Raw genomic sequence first — 22,052 nt, 5'->3', positions numbered from 1 at the left:
CTTTATGGCAATATCTCGAAAAGGCGACCACCTATAGAACGAAGGCCCACTCCCTTTTAAAAATACTCATTAACACCTTTCGTTTGATACCCATATTGTACAAACGCATTCTAGAGTCACCCCTTGTCCACCTTTATGGAGATATCTCGAAAAGGCGACCACCTATACAACTACCACCACCCCCTTTTAAAACCCTCATTAATACCTTTAATTTGATACCCATATCGTACAAACACATTCTAGAGTCACCCCTGGTCCACCTTTATGGCGATATCTCGAAAAGGCGTCCACCCATAGAACTAAGGCCCACTCCCTTTTAAAACCCTCATTAATACCTTTAATTTGATACCCATATCGTACAAACAAATCCTAGGGTCACCCCTGGTCCACCTTTATGGCGATATCTCGAAACGGCGTCCACCTATGGAACTAAGGATCACTCCCTTTTAAAATACCCATTAACACCTTTCTTTTGATACCCATATTGTGCAAACAAATTCTAGGGTCACCCCTGGTCCACCTTTATGGAGATATCTCGAAACGGCGTCCACCTATGGAACTAAGGATTACTCCCTTTTAAAATACCCATTAACACCTTTCATTTGATACCCATATCGTACAAATAAATTCTAGGGTCACCCCTAGTCCACATTTATGGCGATATCTCGAAACGGCGTCCACCTATGGAACTAAGGATCACTCCCTTTTAAAATACCCATTAACGCCTTTCTTTTGATACCCGTATTGTACAAACAAATTCTAGGGTCACCCCTGGTCCACCTTTATGGAGATATCTCGAAACGGCGTCCACCTATGGAACTAAGGATTACTCCCTTTTAAAATACCCATTAACACCTTTCATTTGATACCCATATCGTACAAACAAATTCTAGAGTCAACCCTGATGCACCTTTATGGCGATACCCCTAAATGGCGTCCACCTATAGAACTATGGCCCACTCCCTCATAAAATACTCTTTAATGCCTTTCATTTGATACACATGTCATACAAACACATTCTAGGGTTACCCTCTACATTGTTAACTACTTTGTACTCTTTACTTTAATTTTTAAAATAATTTTAATTGAGTTTTCGTGTTAACTTAAAATTTTGAATAACTTCAAAAAACGAAAATTCTAATTAGTTTTGAAAATATTTAAACTCAAAAATAAACAAAAATAAATTTTTATATTTCAAACCGAAAATAAACGATTTTTTTAAAATATCAACTTGAATGTTGGTGTTAACTACTTTGGACTCTTTACTTTAATTTTTAAAATAATTTTAATTGAGTTTTCGTGTTAACTTAAAATTTTGAATAACTTCAAAAAAAGAAAATTCTAATTAGTTTGAAAATATCTAAACGCAAAAATAAACAAAAATAAATTTTTATATGTATTTCAAACCGAAAATAAAAGATTTTTTTAAAATATCAACTTGAATGTTGATATACCCTCGGTTCATTTTCCTACATGGTTATTTTCCCTTATGTTGTCACCATAGCTCTCAACTGTGTATGTAATGTTCGGTTACACCCGAACTTAACCTTCCTTACTTGTTTTATTTCATGTTAGTGTTTTCAAATGGCGGACGAGGCGATACATGTGTACACAGATGGTTCGAAAGTAGTGGAAGGAGTAGGGTCTGCGGTATACTTGGCGGATCCGGAAATAAACAGATCCTGCAGGCTGCCGGATTACTGTAGCGTTTTCCAAGCGGAAATAGTAGCCGTAACCAAAGCAGTAGAAACCCTGGAAGAAAATAGCCCAAGCTGCAATCGTGTTAACTTTTATATTGACTGTCAAGCAGCAATCAAGGCAATAATCTCGCATAGCACAGCATCTGAATGCGTGTTAGAGTGTAAGCAGTCCCTGGTGATAATCGGGACAGGGAGAAGCATACATATATATTGGGTCCCAGGGCATATGGGAATAGATGGGAATGAAAAAGCAGATGAACTAGCTAAAAAGGGCGCATCCCTTGAAGCTTGCTCCGTAGACGTCCCAATTAGACTGGACGAAATTAAGCGAAGTGCACATTATCGACCAAGCAGGAAAGGCGTGGGTTCAAGCGCGAGGCTGTATAGTGTCGAAGATTATGTGCAGGTCCTACAACTTTAGACTAACAAAGTTGCTTCTATCATTAAAAAGAGAGGATTGTAGACTCATGACGGGTGTTCTGATTGGACACTGCCTTCTGGCGTCACATGCCTTCAAATTAGGCTTGGTCAGTGATAGCAGATGTCCATCGAGCACGTTCTGTGCTCTTGCCCTGCGCTTGCCAGGCTAATATTCCGGCTATTAGGAGTGATACAGCTGTCAGATCTAGAAGCAGAAAGTGGCTTAAATCCTAGGAAGCCTCTAGTATTTGACAAGAGGACGGAGCTATTTTATAACATAGGTCCTGGTTTTTGATAGGGGTTTTCTGTTTGGTCGTTACAACAAACTTCTGGTAACACTACGGACTTATTCAGTCTATGTGAGGTGCTTATGGACCGGCCAGTTCAACCTAACCTAACCTAGTGTTTTCATTTTATTAATTTTTTTGTAATTTTATATTTGATATTTGCTTTTTAATATTTTATTATAATTAATTTTCTTTTTTTCTTTTTTGTTTATTTATTTTTATTTTTTAAATTTTTGTTTTACATAATTTTACTGATTTCATTTTATTTTTTGTTATTTGTTTTTATTTTATAAATTTTTTTGTTTTATTTTATACCTTTTATTTTTAAGATTTAATTTTATTTTTTATCAATCTAGATCTCTCTAGATCTATATACAGTACATACATATATCTACCATATTACACACTACGCATTGCGTTTACATTCTACATCAGGGGTCTGCATTCCATGCCACAATTGTACTCTCATTGCAAAGGGCGATCATTTTCAATTTTTGAGGACCCATATTCTGCATGTATCCTCCCTATAGCGTACGTCTTACAAAGATTACTCCTACCCTTACGCTTAGACTTACACTTTACGCTTACACTCAGGATTACCTTTTTACTAAATATATCTAACAAATAATGTTTGACGTACGTAACATATTTATCCATTAGATAGCCGTATTGCTCTTTAAATTGAATTTGATTTATATTATGCATAGCATCTATTAATTTACGTGAACAATTTGTTTCTCTTTTACAATGTCGGTGCTTTGCTTTTCATTTATTTCCATTTACTTTTAGCATGTTACTATAATATACATACATACACACATACGACCAGATGTATGACGCAAAACCGGCAAAAGATCAAGGCGAGCACAGTGATGATAATCATGGTACATTTGTACTTTTTTTGGTACATTGCGCTTCCCGAAAGTACGTTGGTACTACATTGACTTATTTGGTACATTTTTGTAATTATGACAAATAGCATAACTGATCCTAAAATTGTGAACAAATTTTGCATCAATAGAATTACACAGAAAATAATAACTCAAATAACAGGGCCAGAAAATTATAAATCCATAATTGCATTTTGTCAGAAGAATTATTACTCTCTAAGAATAGATGAAACGATTGATATATGTATGTATATCAAAAAATTTGGCAGTTTCGATAAGAATTTTTGATAAAAAGTGCATTGATAGATTTTTGGATTTGATACCTTTGACCGATAGTAGCAAGGAGGGTATTTTTAATGCCATTATTAAATCTTTGAAAGACCATTCAATATGGAAGCAAAAAGCGGAGTGCAAGCAAGTGGTTCCAAATCTGCATGTGAATGGATGTGTTTGTCACATTTTAAATTTAGTTTCAATGGCCCCTTGTGATGTATTTCTCAACAAAATTGAAACATTTTTGAAACCGTAAACTATCATTTTTGTAACAACCCCCTTAGGAGGGCAGATTTTCAGAGTTTTCAAGAACATTTCGGCACAGAAATGCATGTTATACTAAAGTACGCCCCACAAGGTGTCTTTCTAGATAAGCAGTCATAGATAGAATTCTTGAGCAATGGGATGACCTCAAGTATTATTTTAATTTTTACGTTTTTGAATTTAAAAGCAGTAAACAAAATATTAATCTTATATCTGAAAATTTTCAAAGTCCTATTTATAAAGTATATTTTACATTTCTTTCTTATATTTTAAATGAAATAAATAATGTGAATATAGAAATTGAGTCTGAAGATATTCGCATATATTTACTTGTTACCAAATAAAAAATTTTATAAAAAAATCTTATTTAGACTCAAGTCATATTTGGATGTTAAATATTGATTCAGACGAAAATCGCTTAACCCCAGATGAAGTTTACTGCGGTGTTAATGTGGATATTATTATATAAACAACCTTTTCGAAAAAGATGACGTACACATATTTAAGAGCTGTGCTAAACAATTTTATATACAATTTTGTAGTACTTTATTAAAGGAAGTAAATTTGAATGATAAAACTTTGTTGTGGGCTGCAAAGCTTTCACCAGAAAGTATTTTAAGCGGTGAAAGAAATAGTATTGTGCCTTTAGTTATGGACTTGTTTCCTAAATCTGCATTTGCTAAAATAGAGAAAATTAATTCTGAATTTAGATATTTAGCAGAGCATGAGAGCCTTAAAAAATTCAAGAATTTAAATATATGCAGTTTTTGGGAAGAATTAAGATCAGTTAGAAATAAATTAAATGCGCAAATGTTTTCCAATATTTATAGAATAGTTCGAGGTATATTGTCGATTCCACATTCATCCACAAACGTGGAAAGGATATTTTCTATACAAAATTTAATTAAAACTAAAGACTTGAAGGAATCAACTAACAATGGTTGTCATAATAAAAAATAATAATAAAAAAGTTGTCATAATATAGATATGAAAAAAAGCTTTTTGTCAACTGAGGTATTTAAAGAACTCAAAGAAGAACTGTTAATGTTGTGATTGAAACATGAGTTATTAGTATAGATGTAGGCGACAATTTGTCAACTTTTGTACCTGAATCTAAATCTTTTGTACCTAAGATGTTTTTATGAAATGTTTTTGCATTGAATGCAGCTGTTATTTTTTTTTAATATTAATAATATGTTCCTTAGTGGTAAGAATAAAGAAATGTACATAATTGTACGCTTCAATCGATAAACTTCTTTTATTATTATTACTGGAAAAGTATTTCTTCATAAATCATATTTCCCTGTTATACTACCTTTAATTTGTGTTAGAAAGTTTCCTGACTAAAAACAGTGTTTGGATAAAGAAGCAGAATATAGCTCTAGTTTGGTTCAAATTCATATCCGAAGACTTTTGGTAAATTTTTGGATGATTTGGTACATTTTTTTTTTTCCTTGTTTGGTACAAAATGACAAAATCCATTTATCAAAACGGATAACGTTACGAGAGCATTTATTTATTGTCTAATGCGGCAAATACTCACGAACGTACGTACCAAAAACGTGTCAGCTGACACGACCTGTCTTATGAGTGTGTAATGTAAACGAAAACTCACCGACGTGCAACGCCCGTATGTACGTAGCCCGGAACACAGAAATCAAAACAATTTTGATTTTTTCCGTAAGAACGTGTCAGCTGATCGCTCTCTCACTAGACAGAGTTGCCTAGTAAACTTTTGTGCGCTAATTTTTGACCGTTTGCTGTTTTATGCAAAAACACCTAATTAAAGTTTGAAAAATTGTGAAAATAATTCGAAATAATTATGTAAAAGTGCAGATTATAAATATGTAATCTATTTATATTTATTTAATATTAATTCCAGCCTTTTACAACATCAAAAATTATATTGGAAAAAGTTGATGTTTCCATAAGCATGCATGCAAAATGGTCAATGGCAACAGTGTTTATCTGTAAACAATGCACACACAAATATGTTATGTACATGTATACAGACGCACACATTGATTCCTATGGGCTTGAGGGTTCGGTCAAACGTGTTTCGTACGACAAACGTCCGTACGTACGGCACACGTCGGTGGGTAATTGTCGCTTTAAGCGATTGGCCAGATTTACGTAAAGATGAACAGACGATATGCTATAAGGCGAGAGAGAGCGCTAAACACGGAGAGATAGAGCGCTGAAGAAAATAGAAAAATGAGTTGGGAGAGAATGGCAGCTGGGAACGAAAACAAATTAAATCGCCGCTAACAAACTTAATGCGGCAGTTACTCACGAACGTACGTACCAAAAACGTGTCAGCTGACACGACCTATCTTATGAGTGTGCAATGTAAACGAAAACTCACCGACGTGCAACGCCCGTACGTACGTAGCCCGGAACGTAGAAATCAAAACAATTTTGATTTTTTCCGTAAGAACGTGTCAGCTGATCGCTCTCTCACTAGACAGAGTTGCCTAGTAAACTTTTGAGCGCTAATTTTTGACCGTTTGCACTTTTATGCAAAAACACCTAATTAAAGTTTGAAAAATTGTGAAAATAATTCGAAATAATTATGTAAAAGTGAAGATTATAAATATTTAATCTATTTATACTTATACCTTTTACAATATCAAAAATTAAATTGGAAAAAGTTGATGTTTCCATAAGCATACATGCAAAATGGTCAATGGCAACAGTGCTTATCTGTAAACAATACACACACAAATATCTTATGTACATGTACACAGACGCACACATTGATTCCTACGGGCTTGAGAGTTCGGTCAAACGTGCTTCGTACGACAAACGTCCGTACGTACGGCACACGTCGGTGGGTAACTGCCCTATAAGCCTCCATTACTGATACTTAGCATAGACTTGACTTGGCTTGCGAACTGTCACTTACAGTTCTGTTAAATGAACATTGCATGTTACTGATTACTCAAAACTTAGGAACACTTAACTTGACTTAGAAGTCTGTTGAATTTTGATTTTCTATGTAAGTTATAAGTGACGTTTACATTTTGAGATGCCATTTGTTTGTTTCCATGTCATTTTAACTTTTTGTCATACAAATTGACATTTATTTAAATTTCAAACCTGATTATGATGCCAGATTGTATGCGCCAAGTGGAGTATAATCGTGGCTAAGTTGCCAAGTTTACGCCAAGTCAAGACAAGTCTATGCTAAGTATCAGTAATGGGGGCTTTACGTTGCTCATACTCCTACTTTGAGATTAAAACACTTACCTAAAATGAGGAAAACATTTCTTAACACAATTTTCTTTAAATTGAGAAAAACTTCGCTGTAATGAATAAGAATTTCTAATATTTGTATACAATTTTTCAAATACAGTCTTTTTCCTCCTAGTTCGGACTGCTGTCGCGGAAATCAATTTTATGATAAACATTACTAGTATGGTCGATTGGGCGATGTCGGATAGGTGCCTTGTTGTCTATCGCAGCATTTCCATATACACGGACGGATTTAAGCTAAACGGTAGAGTTGAGGTGGAGTACTCAAGGGACCTAGACCTCCAACTCTCCTTCAGACTACTCGATCACTGTAGCGTCTTTCATGCAGAAGTTTCAACCATCAACGAAGTCGAAGTTAGGATAGAGACACACAATGTTGGTAAATAAATCCTTATTTTCAACGACAGCCAGGCTGTCATTAAATCTTTTGGCTTCTACTCGTTCAGTTCTGAACTGACACTAAACTGTCGCCGAGCTCTTCAAGAGATGGCCGAACATAACCGTATATACCTCACATGAGTCCCGGAGGGAAATCGAGGAAAACAGCATTACAGATGAACTCACTAGGCAGGGTACAACGAGGCAAATTCTTCCTGATCAAGAACGCTTGAGCACCATCCTTGCCACATGCAAGCTAATGCTAAAAGAGCACATCCACCGTCAAGCCGACGTATAATGGCTACAAACACCGGGGTGTCGGACATCGAAGGAAACCAGGCCAAAGCAGCGCGATGCTCCTTTTCTAAATAATTTGAGCCAGGTTGTGAAGCACTACGTCAAGGACCTGGTAGCGTTTATCAAGTGCTCAAAATGGTTCGAAGAGGAAAGGTAGTGGTGTCTTTTCGTGGTGTCACAACTGGCCTAATATCACTGACCTCGGGCAGCCACTTTAACCTAACCTAACTTTACCTATAAAACTATTCATTAATTTGTGAAATATTTTAAATTTTTTTTTATCAAGAAAACTTGATTGAATATTTCTCACGATTTTACATGTACGAGTTAGAGGGGAAAGGAATAAAAAAAGAGAAGCAGTAAGCGTAAGAGACATAGTAAAGCAACAAAGTAAGAAGAAGGGGCAAATGGAAGGAAATGGAAAGAAATCTGTAATATTACGGAATAACTTAGATCACTTTGAAATTGCGTTAATATTAGACTAAACAATAGTGAGGCGAATTTAGGTTAGGTTGAACTGACCGGTCCATGAGGACCTCACATAGACTGAATGAGTCCGTAGTGTTACCAGAAGTTTGTTTTAACGACAAAATTGAAAACCCCTATCAAAAAGCAGACCTATTTTATAAAAAAACTCCGTCCTCTTGGCAAATACTAGAAGCTTCCTAGGACTTAAGCCACTTGCTGCTTCTATATCTGACATCTGCATCACTAATAGCTGGAGTCTTACCCTGGCAAGCGCAGGGCACGAATACAGAACGTGTCCGATCGTTTCTTGAGGCAAGTATTCTTGTGAAAAAAGCGTCGGGCGCTCGATATACGAAAAATATGGCACAGTTTCTCACAGAATACTTTTATTGAAGCTGTCTGCCATGGGTTTTCACTCTACTTATTTGATGTATATTAAGTCTTACTTATTCAACAGGTGTTGTTTCGTAGACGTTGATAATATCATATCCCGTACCTTCATTGCATCCTCAGGAGTCCCACAAGGTAGCATTCTAGGACCTCTCTTCTTTATACTTTTTATAAATGACATTGGCTCATGCTTTTCGTTTGCGGAATATCTGCTGTATGCGGATGATCTAAAAGTGATTGATGTTATAAATAGCTCTGGTGACTCTGAACGTCTACAATCAGACCTTGTCGAAAACTGGTGCAGTTTAAACCGTTTCTCGTTAAACACTAGGGGTCTATTTTGACACTAAATTTAATTTCAATACGCATGTAAACTATGTCATAACTCGATCTTACGCAATGCTTGCGTTCATACGTCGTAACTGTTCCGCATTCACTAGCTCTTACAATATGAAGTCACTGTATTGTGCCTTTGTCAGATCGAGGTTTGAGTATGCAGCTGTCATATGGAGACCTTACCAAATTGGCCTCTCTAATCGGCTTGAGCGTGTTCAGAAAGGTTTTTTTACGATTTGCTCTTCGATCTTAAACTTTTCTGAACAATGCCTTCGTATGAATCTCGATGCATTTTAATTGAATTAAACACGCTTGCAAATAGACGATCCATTCTATCTTGCTCATTTGTCATTGGCCTAATTTCAGGAACCGTTGATTATCCATCACTTCTTGATGAAATTCAGTTTAATGTTCCATGCAGAAACCTCTGTCAGTTTGAAACCTTAAAAATTGGGTTTCCCAGAACTATTTCTGGTGTAAATGGTCCTATTTCTGGGGCTTGCGTTGATCTGAATATGTTTTTTAACTCTTCAAGTGCTGACTACAGTTTTCCTTACGCTGCCTTAATTAACAACTTCTGATCTTATTTTTCTTAGTATTAGGTTAATGTAAAAATTTGCATAATATAGTCTGTAAGAATCTATAAATTCAAGGACTCAACATAAATAAATAAATAAATAATAAAAGCGCCATTTCTATTTTATTTATTTTGATTTTTTTATCCTCAGCTGAGCAGAGCTCGCAGAGTATATTCATTTTGTTTGCGTAATGATACCCCGTAACGGCATAAAGTAATCGAGATAGATATAGACTTCTATATATCATATAATGATCTGGGCGAAAAAAATTCATTTAGCCATGTCCGTCCGTCCGTCTGTCCGTAAACACGATAACCTGAGTAAATTTTGAGGTATCTTGTAAATTCCTGGGCACTCATCTCAGATCGCTATTTAAAATGAACAAACTCGGACTATAACTGGTAGGTGGGTTGACCTTATGACGCAGAATAGAAAATTTGTAAAATTTTGGACAATGGACGTGGCACCGCCCACTTTTAAAAAAATGTAACTTAAAAGTTTTGCAATTTGTAATTTGGCAGCTGAGTATGTAATGTTGGGTTACACCCGAACTTAGCCTTCCTTACATGTTTGTTCTATTTTCGTTCATTTCAATTAACTGATTTATTATCTGATTGCGCTCATATCACATCAACTACGTTTATAAGTAGTTTCGCGTCGCGTAGGGAGCAAAGACGTGAGGAAAGATGTTTACACATAATATTCTACAGTATCTTAGCAATGCATAATTTTTCTCTCAACTTACCTCCTCAACTGCTTCACATTCGAACAAATAAATATGCAATAGTGGATCACGCGGATCCTTCATCAAGTACACCAATCCAGTGATAGGACCCAAAAATTCCATAAAATTATTTGCATTTCCACCATTTCCCGCTTCATTTGCTGCACCCTCTGCTGCCAATGCATTCTCACGTTCTCGCTCACGACGTTCACGTTCACGCAATGCTGCACTCGATGAGAGCGAACCATACGACGTGGAAGTGGTTAAGGGACCACCATTATTAGTTGACTTCAAACCATTCGCATTGCTGCTATTGTTGCTATTACCACCAGCAGTGAAAGCTTTCAATTGAAGAAAACCATTGCCGGCACTTTTGGTGCTATTCTGCTTATGAACGATGCGGCACATGCCAACAATATGTTTAAGTGGATGACTGAATTGTAATTCAAAATCGGAATTATAGGATTCGAGGACGCCATTTTCGATGCCAACGGAGAGCTGTAAAGAGAAAAAAGTTGGAATACATAAAGTTTACGAAGGAATTATAAGTTGTTGGAATTCAAAATGCGAATTTAGTGTAAGTTTTACAGATAAATATGTAAAATCCAATAGGGCTTAAAGGAGTAAAGTGTTGGGAAAAGATATTCAGAATCGTTTAACTGTTTGCTTTTTGTATGTGGCAAATGCTGCAGTTACTTGCCTTTGCGATTTTCACATCGCTTGTCGCATTGCTTCAACCTGAGTGCATTTGTATACAATAATAATGGATTAGCGAAGCATAAAATAATAAAATTATAAAAGAGAAGAAGAAGCATAAATGTGGTCATAAAAATATGTACATACGTTTATTGGCACATAACTGTCTAGGCGACATTTGTCGTCTTGTGGCTAAGCACGGCAGCCATCTCATCCTAGCGTTAGCTTACATCTATTGAAAAGTCGAGTATAAAGGAAAACCAAGAACCACTTCACGTGTTCTTTCCAATTCGAAGGAAGACTCGTCTTTCCTCTGCAATTCTTAGGTCAACACCATTCATAACTTCGAGTCATATGTACATCTAGACAAGCTTATAGAGCTTGATTTAGTACATCGAGTGGACTTTTCTTCTCAAGTGCTAACTTAGTCAATTTTTGTATTCCAAGGAAGTACTTGTGGGTAGACGCGCTTCTCCGTTAGATTTCAAGACTTACATTGTACTCCGTATTAATTCAGGTTTGCAAATAGACAAAGTGCTTCAGGATATCCAGTTCATATCTATCTACACTTTTGTAGCTGTTTTCTTTGATGACAACAAGCATTTCGTTTGGGCCCCACCTTTCCCAACCTAGTTCTCCCTCCTCTTTATCCGGGTAAGATAAGGGTGAATTTATGGTGATTATATTGAGGCTAATGGTTGATATCATCGCATGCAAAGTGGGACAGTTGGTAGCCACACTTATTTATATCAACAATCTGAGCTATATGAATTTAAATTAGTTACTCAAAGGCAGCGCCTACTTCAGAACCACCTACGTCTGAGCCAGAGTTTTGGTATTCAAGGGGTTGATAAGCGCAAGTCATAGCTTCCGCAACCCAATCGGGATCGTCTTTCTTATCGTGTGAGCAGAGCACAGCAGTTATCGTGTTTGACCAACTTTACGATTAATCGAAAAAATTTCGGTGCTATATTATTCTTGATGTTGGATATTGCTATTTTCACTTTGGGCATTTGACATCATTATCAAGGTACCTACCTGTTTAGCAATGAGGGGAAGAGTTCTCTGAATTACTCAAGCACGTTCTGTACGTCGAATATCAGATTGTTATTATTTTTCTTGCAGGAATTTGTATTCTTTTTTTCACCTTTTTTTATTCGCTGTATTTTTACTAAAGATCCTTCGACCATTATTTCAATTAGCCTACGTCGCAAGTCCCGCCTTTCTAACTAACGTTATTTTTACGAACTATTTATCGTTTATCTTCTCTTTACGCGCCGCAAAAACCTTTACTGAATTTCGCGCTCTTACGGAGGGTGTTCCAGTGAGCAGGCTCCCATAGCCCATTGGAAAACAAATTTATTAGCAGCGGTACGAAAGGAATGAATCAATTACGTCGTTAGTTGAAAGATTGCTATCGGGGAGCGGGTGAGAAAGCATTGTCTACTTCGTTAAGAGTTCAAAGTTTCGAGCACAAACTTTCTTTAAGTTGTTTCTGGCACATTTTCCCTGGCGCATGGCGGAGTTGATATGGAGATCTAAGATAGTTCGCACATCGATAAAGATTTTATATTGTGTGGCAGGTATCCGTTTTACAACAAACCGATGAGTCACCGTTGACGTTCCAAACGAAAGCAAACTGTTAACACTCATAGATAAAAAATCGAGAGCTTGCTGATAAAAAAAATCGATAGTTCGTCGACGCCGATAGCAAATAGAAAACACTCCGACATCCGTTCATAAAGAACTGGCAACTCTTTGATAAACTTTGTTATCGATAATAAAGTTATAACAAGAAGGAAAGAAAAGGGAAGGAATGAAAGGAAAGGAAAGTAAAGGAAAGGAAAGGAAAGGAAAGGAAAGGAAAGACTATGATAACACGCTTATCGACGAGCCGTCGGATTGTTATCGACTAATCCCTAAATAGTTGTGCGAATAATTTCGCATCTCAAAATGAATCGAAATAGTATCTAAAGTAATCCCAAAAACATCTCAGTGATAAAGAGAAAACATTTTTAAATAAAAACAAGTAAGGTTGTCTAAGTTCGGGTGTAACCGAAGATTATATACTCAGCATGAGCTTCAATTGTAAATTTCATTTCAGAAAAAATTACTTTTCTACATAAAAAAATGCCTCCACATTTCCTCCTACAATAAAACTTGATAAGTGAAATATCATTGATTCAAACCTATTTTTTGCTAAGTTATAGCTTATTATTCTAGTCAACGACCATTTTAAACTTGTTTCATATCTAAGTTGCCGTGGTCTTTAACCAACCCCGCCCATTTTTACTAGAAATATTTTCTGCTATAAGGAAAATATATGTACACAATTTCATTACGATATGTTAATTTCCCTTCGAGTTATGGCTCCCGAAATATAGAAAATTGCTTAGTCATAAAAGGGGCGGTGCCACACCCATTTTCAAAACTTTTAGTGTTTTCCAATTTAATGTTATAATTCAATTTAGAAAGTAAAATTCTAGATACAAAGCTCTTTTTTGCTAAGATATAGCTTATTATTTTCGTCTACGCTTGGTCGTGGTCTTTAACCGATCTCGTCAATTTTTTTAGAAATATTTCCTGCTATAAGAAAAATATGTGTACCCAATTTTGTTAAGATATGTAAATTTTTCTTCGAGTTATGGCTCCCGAAACATAGAAAGGGGCGGTGCCACGCCCATTTTTTAAAATTTGAAGTTTTTCCTATTTACTGTTATAAATCCACTTGGGGAAGGAAATACCATTGATATAAAGCTCTTTTTTGCAAAGATATAACTTATTTTATTCGTCCACGACCCTTTTAAAAATCTTTTATATAAAAGTGGGCGTGGTCCTTAACTGATTGCGTTAATTTTTCTTCAAAGCATTCCTTATAGTAAAGGCAACCTCTCTGCCGAATTTTGTTACAACAGGTTTAACGAATTTTGATTTATGATCAATAAAATTTGTAAAATTGATTTTAACGCAAGTCAAGCAAGAGTCAATATGAGTCCACAAGTCAAATTTCAACATTCTAGGTGTATTATTTACTAAATAACCGGTTTTTTGTGTTTTCCAAAATGTTATATATATAAAAAGTGGGTGTGGTTATCATCCGATTTCGCTCATTTTTAATACTAATGTATTCTGGGTCCAGATAAGCTCGTGTACCAAATTTGGTGAAGATACCTCAATATTTACTCAAGTTATCGTGTTAACGGACAGACGGACGGACAAACGGATGGCTCAATCAAATTTTTTTTCGATACTGATGATTTTGATATATGGAAGTCTATATCTATCTCGCTTCCTTTATACCTGTACAACCAACCGTTATCCAAAAGTTAACATACTCTGTGTACAAAGCACGCTGAGTATAGTAATAACTGTGAGATACGGAAAAAAGTTTAAAATTAAGATATTCGACTGGGAAAGCCCTTTTTGTTCTTAGTTATCGGTTGTTGTCTGTGAGTTGCTTTATCTGGTCAACCGTTAAATACAGTATCTGGTTTATTACTTTTTCTGAATAAGTTGGCGTTTGAATGCAGAGTATTTTCCTGCCGTGCGTCATGCGTCAAGTTGAGTCACTTCAGCCACGTAACAACAAAATGTAAGGTTTCTACTCTTAGAAAGCAAAACTTTTCCATATTACTCAATAATCTTATTTGCTTTCGCTCTTCGTAATTTAATGCATCTACATTTAAGTACTTTATTTTATTTTTTAGCTTTTTTTATTGCACTTGAGGAGAAAGCAAAGTATAAATTAATTAAAACAAAAATCATGTTTTCAGAGAAGAGAGAAAAAACTTTGCAAAGTGTGATACAAAGTTTGATAATAGCAAAAGTGCAGGACTGTCGCAGAAGAGAAGAAAAGAAAAAAAAATGTTTTCAATTAATGAGAGAAAGGCAGCAGTCAGTGCAGGCCAGCGAGCGCAAAATTTCCTTCTGAAACAATGTCGTTTCTTGTTTTTAGCGTTGAACATCGCGCTGTTTGCCAAGTTTGTGAGTTCACTTTTTGCAGGATATGCCTTAAAGTTCTCAATTTCCGCGTTAGTTTTTTGTTTGCAGCTCGTGTGCTCGTATTTTTGCTACTTTCCTACTTTCTCATACCGCGTTCAATGTCAATTTAAAATCAATTAATGTTCAATGGGTTTTAATTGTATTTGTCTTTATTAAGTTTTTTTATACTTTCGTAAAACTTTTAAGTTTTGTAAGGCGGTAAGTTTTGAAATATTACTAATTTTAGTTAAGCAATTAAAGAATTTGTGCTGAAGTTTGCAATCGAAAGAGAAGTGGTGACACATCAGAGTTCTAAAGTTTTGTGAATTCAGTACTCCAAACTAAGCTAGGAAGCTATTTTGTTCTGCGTTGCAGAAACCAGATAGGAACTGATTGGAAATAGCTGCTGAACTGATTTAATATGACATTAGCATAAACAATGTAAACGTATTGTGGCGAATAGTAGCATCACTATGATGTTATTAATAATCACAACAACAAAAAATCAAGCAGCTATTAGTGAGGTATAATTTTAGTTGTGAAGTACTACTGCGAAAGTAGTCTAAATAAAATGATGCTAATATTCGCCACAGCATGTTCAAAAAATTCATCAGTACAAACAAGAAATTGCATTTAACGGTTTACCGATTCCCAACAAAAACAAAATGGCTTTATCAGTGAGTTATATTTATTTTCGAATTTTTTCGGTCTTTCACAGAAATTAATTCTTATTTTCAAATGTTTTCTCATTATCACTGAGATCGTTTAGTTTGACTTACTGCCACAGGTTTTTTTCAAAATTGTGACTTTGCGATCCAAATAGATTTCGGAAATGGTAAACCTCTTGTTTGCTCTGTTAGAATTAACATAATGTAAACTTAGCAACAGCTGTGTTTTTTTACATGTATATACATATACACTTAAACTTTATATGGATTGCTAAGTGCATAACTTTATCTACACTTCTGAAATTGTTGCGCTGGAAATTAGTATTGCCAATTTTCAGTATGCATTATACTCAGTTGCAACTGTAATATGTCTTTCCATGTTATCTCTACACTATTCTCCACTTCTATGACCGAAAAGTGTGTGAGACCACTTTTCATCTCAACCGATTCAGCTATAGATTAGACACTATGACAATCAGAGGTGCATGTCTCCACCATTCAGAGCAACTCGTTTTGTAGAGAGTTCTTTACCACTGTCGCAACTCTACAGTAACTGCCGCTATATGGCTCTCCCTAAACATTTACCTGCGAATGCAGTTGCATATACAGGGAGAAAAATCGTGGCTATTATATCATTATCAGCGTCTGAAAATATTTATTATTCCTCATAATGTATACCAAAAAAATCGTATGCGTCCTGATTATGTATTTTTAGGGTCATGCAGGCAGGGACTATTCCGGGACCTTTTCGAGATCATTTCTAATGTGATTGCAAATCATTTTACGATAACTAAGTCATTTTTTTGTTATACTTTAGGAATCATTCGGGGATTACGTTGATATCATTTCAGATTTTTTTTTTTTCGGGATTGTGTTTTGAATACTATTTTCAGATCATTTTGTGAATAAGTTGGGAATATTTGTTGAGAAGTTAACGGAATTATGTTTTGTTCATTTCGGAGCCATTTCGATATGGCTTCGGTATTATATAAGCGACTATTTTGCTATATATCGGAACTATGTATTTTAGAATCATTTTGGCATTTTTCAGAAAAATTTCTATTAATACGAATAACTATCGTACTGCTATTATTATCGATATGTTATTGGTTTGTTATCCACATGCTATCGATAGCAACATATATTGAAGTCATTAGTTTATTTACGGCGTAATATTGATATTTTGTCGACTAATTATCGAAAAGTTATCGATTTAATTTCGAAAAGTTATCGAAAAAATCTTAATTTGTTATCGAAAAGTTATCGATTTGTTATCAAAAAAACGAAATCTTGCAAACTATCACAGCACATGGGCATGGCATACCAAATTAAGATGAAAGCGGAAGGTTTAGGGGATATCAAAGTAAGCTCCGGAAAAGTATTATACAAAAAGGAACTTAATGCATCCGACTTCCTGACCTTTCAGGTAGTGGTCTATGGAGAGAGCGGCTAAGGTGTACCAGGACTCTTTAGCCTCAAAATCAAGTTTCATAAAATCGGGTATAGTATGGAGTTGTCGAGTGTTGCTGGGGTCTTTAGATTAGGACTTAAGCTAATGTATGCTTCTAGATCCGATAACTGTACCATCCTAATAGCTGGGACTTAGTCTCAGTTTCTTTTTTTCCTGAGTTCTTGGCGGAGCAATATTTGAAGGGAATTTGCTAATGAGATTTACAAAAAAGGTTCCGGAAACAAATGCAAATCAGGCGCATTTGGATATAAGTTTTAGGGAGTTTTCGAGCTAGGATCCATAGGGCATCTCAGTGTCTCCTTTTGCTGCATCTCCAGGCACAGCTACATTGATGGCAAGAAAGACAGCTCGTTACGATGACTTGGATTATCTGCAGAGGAAAATATGGGAATAAACTATTAGGGCAAGAAGCAAGCTGTGGACTAGCCGATATAATTGTGAAGCTTCAATGACCTCATGGTCTTATATAAGGAAAGGAAGGAGTACTGTATTACCGAGAATACGACGTGAGTGCAATGTGCTTCTTACGTAGCAGCCGCTGCTTTATTGTATGCCGGTGTGTACGGCGTTTAATCGTGGACGACTTGTGGAGTTCTGTGAATGATTGTTCGACGTCAAATGAACCTGTGGATCTGTGAATTATGAGAAGACGTGAGTACTTGTGATGCTTCTGAAAGCAGAATTATTTAACAATTTTTAGGTTCTGGATTACCAGTAGTCTCGAGTCAGAATAGGGCTCTAAATTGATTAAGATTACTTTGCAAGGTGTCTATTAGGCCTTCATACTTTTCATCTTTAAAGTCTTTAAAATACCGGGTTCATACTTGGCAAAGCACGCCCACTTTCGTAACACTCTCCTGAATTTATTGGTGTAAATTTTTGCGACTACAATTTTCAATTTTTTCACTAAATATTAAAATTACACATATTTTTATTTTGCTTGCGTTTATTATAAATTTAATAAATACTTCGCTTCGTACTCATTTCTAATTTCATAAATCAATAATCGTTGATGACGAATAGCGCACTATTTCACTATTCGCCGTTCTACAAAGTAAATATAATAAATGAATAATATGAAAATGTAAATAAATATAAATTTACTCATATTCATGCATGTAAAGTACCCAGTAAAAATTTGTATAGAGTAAATTAGCGAAATAATTGTAAGGTACACTTGTGTCGATTTGTGTTATTAGAAAAAATGATTGTCATGACAATTTATAACGTCAATTACTAATCGGAACTTGAATGTGGTTATAAAGAGCACAGAAGCAATTGCAGAAAAACTTGAACAATAAAAAGGAAATCTTCATATACAGCAGAGGTGAATTGTGCAACAAGCAATGATTAGTCTACGGGGGTTGTGGTGTCAATAGGCATTTATGGGTGGGCATTTTTTGATGTCCAAATGTGCCTACAAAATACGCTTCGCCATACATACATATGTATTTGCTTTTGCTCTTTTAGCTTAATCTTATAAAAAAAAAAGTTGCTTGATATCTATTTATTGTAATAACTCCGTTCAGAAAGCTACGACTTGAAAATTATTTTTCATATTTTAAAGTTTGGCTACGTGGGATGGTAAATTTCATTATCATTATGCTATATTATTCTTGATGTTGGATATTGCTATTTTCACTTTGGGCATTTGACATCATTATCAAGGTACCTACCTGTTTAGCAATGAGGGGAAGAGTTCTCTGAATTACTCAAGCACGTTCTGTACGTCGAATATCAGATTGTTATTATTTTTCTTGCAGGAATTTGTATTCTTTTTTTCACCTTTTTTTATTCGCTGTATTTTTACTAAAGATCCTTCGACCATTATTTCAATTAGCCTACGTCGCAAGTCCCGCCTTTCTAACTAACGTTATTTTTACGAACTATTTATCGTTTATCTTCTCTTTACGCGCCGCAAAAACCTTTACTGAATTTCGCGCTCTTACGGAGGGTGTTCCAGTGAGCAGGCTCCCATAGCCCATTGGAAAACAAATTTATTAGCAGCGGTACGAAAGGAATGAATCAATTACGTCGTTAGTTGAAAGATTGCTATCGGGGAGCGGGTGAGAAAGCATTGTCTACTTCGTTAAGAGTTCAAAGTTTCGAGCACAAACTTTCTTTAAGTTGTTTCTGGCACATTTTCCCTGGCGCATGGCGGAGTTGATATGGAGATCTAAGATAGTTCGCACATCGATAAAGATTTTATATTGTGTGGCAGGTATCCGTTTTACAACAAACCGATGAGTCACCGTTGACGTTCCAAACGAAAGCAAACTGTTAACACTCATAGATAAAAAATCGAGAGCTTGCTGATAAAAAAAATCGATAGTTCGTCGACGCCGATAGCAAATAGAAAACACTCCGACATCCGTTCATAAAGAACTGGCAACTCTTTGATAAACTTTGTTATCGATAATAAAGTTATAACAAGAAGGAAAGAAAAGGGAAGGAATGAAAGGAAAGGAAAGTAAAGGAAAGGAAAGGAAAGGAAAGGAAAGGAAAGACTATGATAACACGCTTATCGACGAGCCGTCGGATTGTTATCGACTAATCCCTAAATAGTTGTGCGAATAATTTCGCATCTCAAAATGAATCGAAATAGTATCTAAAGTAATCCCAAAAACATCTCAGTGATAAAGAGAAAACATTTTTAAATAAAAACAAGTAAGGTTGTCTAAGTTCGGGTGTAACCGAAGATTATATACTCAGCATGAGCTTCAATTGTAAATTTCATTTCAGAAAAAATTACTTTTCTACATAAAAAAATGCCTCCACATTTCCTCCTACAATAAAACTTGATAAGTGAAATATCATTGATTCAAACCTATTTTTTGCTAAGTTATAGCTTATTATTCTAGTCAACGACCATTTTAAACTTGTTTCATATCTAAGTTGCCGTGGTCTTTAACCAACCCCGCCCATTTTTACTAGAAATATTTTCTGCTATAAGGAAAATATATGTACACAATTTCATTACGATATGTTAATTTCCCTTCGAGTTATGGCTCCCGAAATATAGAAAATTGCTTAGTCATAAAAGGGGCGGTGCCACACCCATTTTCAAAACTTTTAGTGTTTTCCAATTTAATGTTATAATTCAATTTAGAAAGTAAAATTCTAGATACAAAGCTCTTTTTTGCTAAGATATAGCTTATTATTTTCGTCTACGCTTGGTCGTGGTCTTTAACCGATCTCGTCAATTTTTTTAGAAATATTTCCTGCTATAAGAAAAATATGTGTACCCAATTTTGTTAAGATATGTAAATTTTTCTTCGAGTTATGGCTCCCGAAACATAGAAAGGGGCGGTGCCACGCCCATTTTTTAAAATTTGAAGTTTTTCCTATTTACTGTTATAAATCCACTTGGGGAAGGAAATACCATTGATATAAAGCTCTTTTTTGCAAAGATATAACTTATTTTATTCGTCCACGACCCTTTTAAAAATCTTTTATATAAAAGTGGGCGTGGTCCTTAACTGATTGCGTTAATTTTTCTTCAAAGCATTCCTTATAGTAAAGGCAACCTCTCTGCCGAATTTTGTTACAACAGGTTTAACGAATTTTGATTTATGATCAATAAAATTTGTAAAATTGATTTTAACGCAAGTCAAGCAAGAGTCAATATGAGTCCACAAGTCAAATTTCAACATTCTAGGTGTATTATTTACTAAATAACCGGTTTTTTGTGTTTTCCAAAATGTTATATATATAAAAAGTGGGTGTGGTTATCATCCGATTTCGCTCATTTTTAATACTAATGTATTCTGGGTCCAGATAAGCTCGTGTACCAAATTTGGTGAAGATACCTCAATATTTACTCAAGTTATCGTGTTAACGGACAGACGGACGGACAAACGGATGGCTCAATCAAATTTTTTTTCGATACTGATGATTTTGATATATGGAAGTCTATATCTATCTCGCTTCCTTTATACCTGTACAACCAACCGTTATCCAAAAGTTAACATACTCTGTGTACAAAGCACGCTGAGTATAGTAATAACTGTGAGATACGGAAAAAAGTTTAAAATTAAGATATTCGACTGGGAAAGCCCTTTTTGTTCTTAGTTATCGGTTGTTGTCTGTGAGTTGCTTTATCTGGTCAACCGTTAAATACAGTATCTGGTTTATTACTTTTTCTGAATAAGTTGGCGTTTGAATGCAGAGTATTTTCCTGCCGTGCGTCATGCGTCAAGTTGAGTCACTTCAGCCACGTAACAACAAAATGTAAGGTTTCTACTCTTAGAAAGCAAAACTTTTCCATATTACTCAATAATCTTATTTGCTTTCGCTCTTCGTAATTTAATGCATCTACATTTAAGTACTTTATTTTATTTTTTAGCTTTTTTTATTGCACTTGAGGAGAAAGCAAAGTATAAATTAATTAAAACAAAAATCATGTTTTCAGAGAAGAGAGAAAAAACTTTGCAAAGTGTGATACAAAGTTTGATAATAGCAAAAGTGCAGGACTGTCGCAGAAGAGAAGAAAAGAAAAAAAAATGTTTTCAATTAATGAGAGAAAGGCAGCAGTCAGTGCAGGCCAGCGAGCGCAAAATTTCCTTCTGAAACAATGTCGTTTCTTGTTTTTAGCGTTGAACATCGCGCTGTTTGCCAAGTTTGTGAGTTCACTTTTTGCAGGATATGCCTTAAAGTTCTCAATTTCCGCGTTAGTTTTTTGTTTGCAGCTCGTGTGCTCGTATTTTTGCTACTTTCCTACTTTCTCATACCGCGTTCAATGTCAATTTAAAATCAATTAATGTTCAATGGGTTTTAATTGTATTTGTCTTTATTAAGTTTTTTTATACTTTCGTAAAACTTTTAAGTTTTGTAAGGCGGTAAGTTTTGAAATATTACTAATTTTAGTTAAGCAATTAAAGAATTTGTGCTGAAGTTTGCAATCGAAAGAGAAGTGGTGACACATCAGAGTTCTAAAGTTTTGTGAATTCAGTACTCCAAACTAAGCTAGGAAGCTA

The 22,052-nt window shown here is 35.2% G+C and overlaps 1 protein-coding gene across 3 annotated transcripts in view; it reads right to left on the bottom strand.

Annotated features, from left to right (window-relative positions):
• The window catches only part of plx (PTB_TBC1D1_like and TBC domain-containing protein plx), a 186,222-nt gene that overhangs the window by 103,543 nt on the left and 60,627 nt on the right, over positions 1–22,052 (bottom strand). For all 3 annotated transcript variants that reach the window (XM_067758941.1, XM_067758943.1, XM_067758942.1), the window contains one exon: positions 10,282–10,758. In XM_067758941.1, coding sequence (XP_067615042.1) covers positions 10,282–10,758 — 477 coding nt within the window. The remainder of the gene's footprint in view (positions 1–10,281; positions 10,759–22,052) is intronic.

Source organism: Eurosta solidaginis, chromosome 1 (assembly GCF_040869045.1).
Source record: "Eurosta solidaginis isolate ZX-2024a chromosome 1, ASM4086904v1, whole genome shotgun sequence".
Taxonomy (NCBI): domain Eukaryota; kingdom Metazoa; phylum Arthropoda; class Insecta; order Diptera; family Tephritidae; genus Eurosta; species Eurosta solidaginis.
The sequence above is the reverse complement of the archived record's forward strand: the minus strand, read 5'-3'. Positions and strand labels throughout refer to the sequence as shown.